The following is a 2,258-nucleotide window of genomic DNA, read 5'->3' as shown; positions in this document are numbered from 1 at the left end:
CAATGTTTTAAGCATGGGTAAATACAGAAGATAAAATTAAAAAAAAATATTGCTGAGGGTAATGTTTTAGGCTTTTTAAGACTGAAATAACTTACCATACATGTATGACTGGGGCTTGCTCATTCATAACACCAGAACTCTTACCCAAGTGCCAATTTGAATTACTCAGAATCCTTAGAAAGGATAGATTTTGAAAAATGATATATTTTAATGAACTTATATATTAAACTGGAAACCCTGGTGGCATAGTGGTTAAGTGCTATGGCTGCTAACCAAAGGGTTGGCAGTTTGAATCCACCAGGTGCTCCTTGAAAACTCTATGGGGCAGTTCTACTCTGCCTTACAGGGTTGCTATGAGTCGGAATCGACTTGACAGCACTGGGTTTGGTTTTTTGGGTTTTTTAAAAAATATATTAAACTTACATAAATTACATCTATATAATAACAATCTATAATCTCCATTTATTGTTGAAAACACGAATTTCAACTAATAGCATAGAGTAAGCCTAAACAATTGCCTATAAATTTCCTTATTAAAATATTTTTTTGTGATATTCTTGATGGCATATTTTATTTGTTCATTTCTAAGACTATAGATAATTGGGTTGAAGAGGGGGGGAATTACAGAATAGAACACAGAAAGGACCATATCCTGAATGGTTGCAGAGATTGCAGATGGCCTTAGGTACACGTATACAAGTGAGCTGAGGAAGACCGATACCACAAAAATATGAGGGATGCAGGTGGAAAAGGCCTTTGCTCTGTCTGCTCCACTTGGGAACTTGAGCACAGTAGAAAATATGTGAATGTAAGACCTGATGATGAAGATGAAACAGCCTCCACCAATCACAAGACCAGAGACAATGTTTATGACCTCATTGCTGAAGGTGTCAGAGCAGGAGAGCTTCAGTAGAGAGGGGATGTCACAGAAAAATTGATGGATAACATTGGACTGACAAAATGGCAGCCTGAAGGTGTTGCCTGTGTGAAATCCTGAGTAGACCAGACCACTGAGGATGGAAGCCAGTGTCATCTGGACACAAACCTGAGAGTTCATGATCATAGAGTAGTGGAGAGGCTGGCAGATGGCCACATAGCGGTCATGGGCCATGATGGTGAGGAACAGCATCTCCACATATATAAAGAAAATCATTAGGAAGACCTGAGTTACACACCCTGCTTTTGAAATCACACTGCTGTCAAACAGGGAGTTGACACATGAATTGGGGACCGTTACAGAAATGTAGCATGCGTCCAAGATGGACAGATTCCTTAGGAAGAAATACATGGGGGTGTGGAGGCTCTTGTCCTGGGTGGTGACAATAACAATGAGAAAATTCCCAGTGAGAGTCAGTAAATACATCAGAGAGAAGGATATGGCATGCAAAACCTGTAGTTCCCATTCATCAGAAAACCCCATCAGGACAAATTCCATCATTGTGGTAGAATTGGGCATCTCTGGGTAAGGCAGCTCATACCTGAGAGGCAATGACAGAAGCCCTGAAAACATGAAGAATTAAGAAAAAATGGCTTTCATTTGTTTTTCCTTTGCGACCTTCCTGATTGTAATTGCTATTGATGTCCCTCAGAACCCTGGTGGTGCAGTGGTTAAGAGCTACGGTTGCTAACCAAAAGGGGAGCAGTTTGAATTCAACTGTTGCTTCTTGGAAGCCCTATGGGGCAGTTCTTCTCTGCCCTATAGGGTCTCTGTGAGTCAGAATTAAATCATGTCAATGGGTTTGTTGTTGTTGTTGTTTTGGTTATTGATGTCACTATATTTTGGAAGATAAATTACGTAGTGCTTCATCATTCTCCATAATATTCTTATTCCTATCGTAGGGATGAAGCAAAAATCAGGACCATTTTCTCATAAACAGAACACATATAACTGTTCACTATAGATTTCTATATATTTCCAAGTGAATAGGTAATTTTCTCATGACAAAATAGGTGTAAAAGTAGATAGAGCCCCTGGTGGTATAAGCAGCTAACATACTTGCTATCCAAAAGATTGCGTGTTTGAATCCACCCAGAAGTGCTTCAGAAGAAAGCATTGGTGATTTACTTTTAAAAAGGCATTGAAAATGCTGTGGTGTACAATGCTACTCTAACACACGTGGGATCACCATGATTCAGAGCTGACTAGATGGCAACTTTTTTTTTTTTTTTTGTATTTCGATATTGAATTTTTCATAGAGTTGGCTTTTTAAAGGAACTTTGGAAATAATGTTGGATAATTGGAAAAATAAATCTTTAAA

The 2,258-nt window shown here is 38.8% G+C and overlaps 1 protein-coding gene across 1 annotated transcript; it reads right to left on the bottom strand.

Moving 5' to 3' along the window:
• Positions 1 to 455: 455 nt before the first annotated feature.
• On the bottom strand, positions 456 to 1,489 carry LOC100664428 (olfactory receptor 14C36-like). The gene has a single exon (XM_023542173.2). The coding sequence runs from the start codon at positions 1,454 to 1,456 to the stop codon at positions 488 to 490; it is 969 nt and encodes a 322-aa protein (XP_023397941.2). The 5' UTR covers positions 1,457 to 1,489; the 3' UTR covers positions 456 to 487.
• Between the last annotated feature and the right edge of the window lie 769 nt (positions 1,490 to 2,258).

The sequence above is a fragment of the Loxodonta africana genome, chromosome 2 (assembly GCF_030014295.1).
Source record: "Loxodonta africana isolate mLoxAfr1 chromosome 2, mLoxAfr1.hap2, whole genome shotgun sequence".
In the NCBI taxonomy this organism is placed as follows: Eukaryota; Metazoa; Chordata; class Mammalia; order Proboscidea; family Elephantidae; genus Loxodonta; species Loxodonta africana.
The sequence above is the reverse complement of the archived record's forward strand: the minus strand, read 5'-3'. Positions and strand labels throughout refer to the sequence as shown.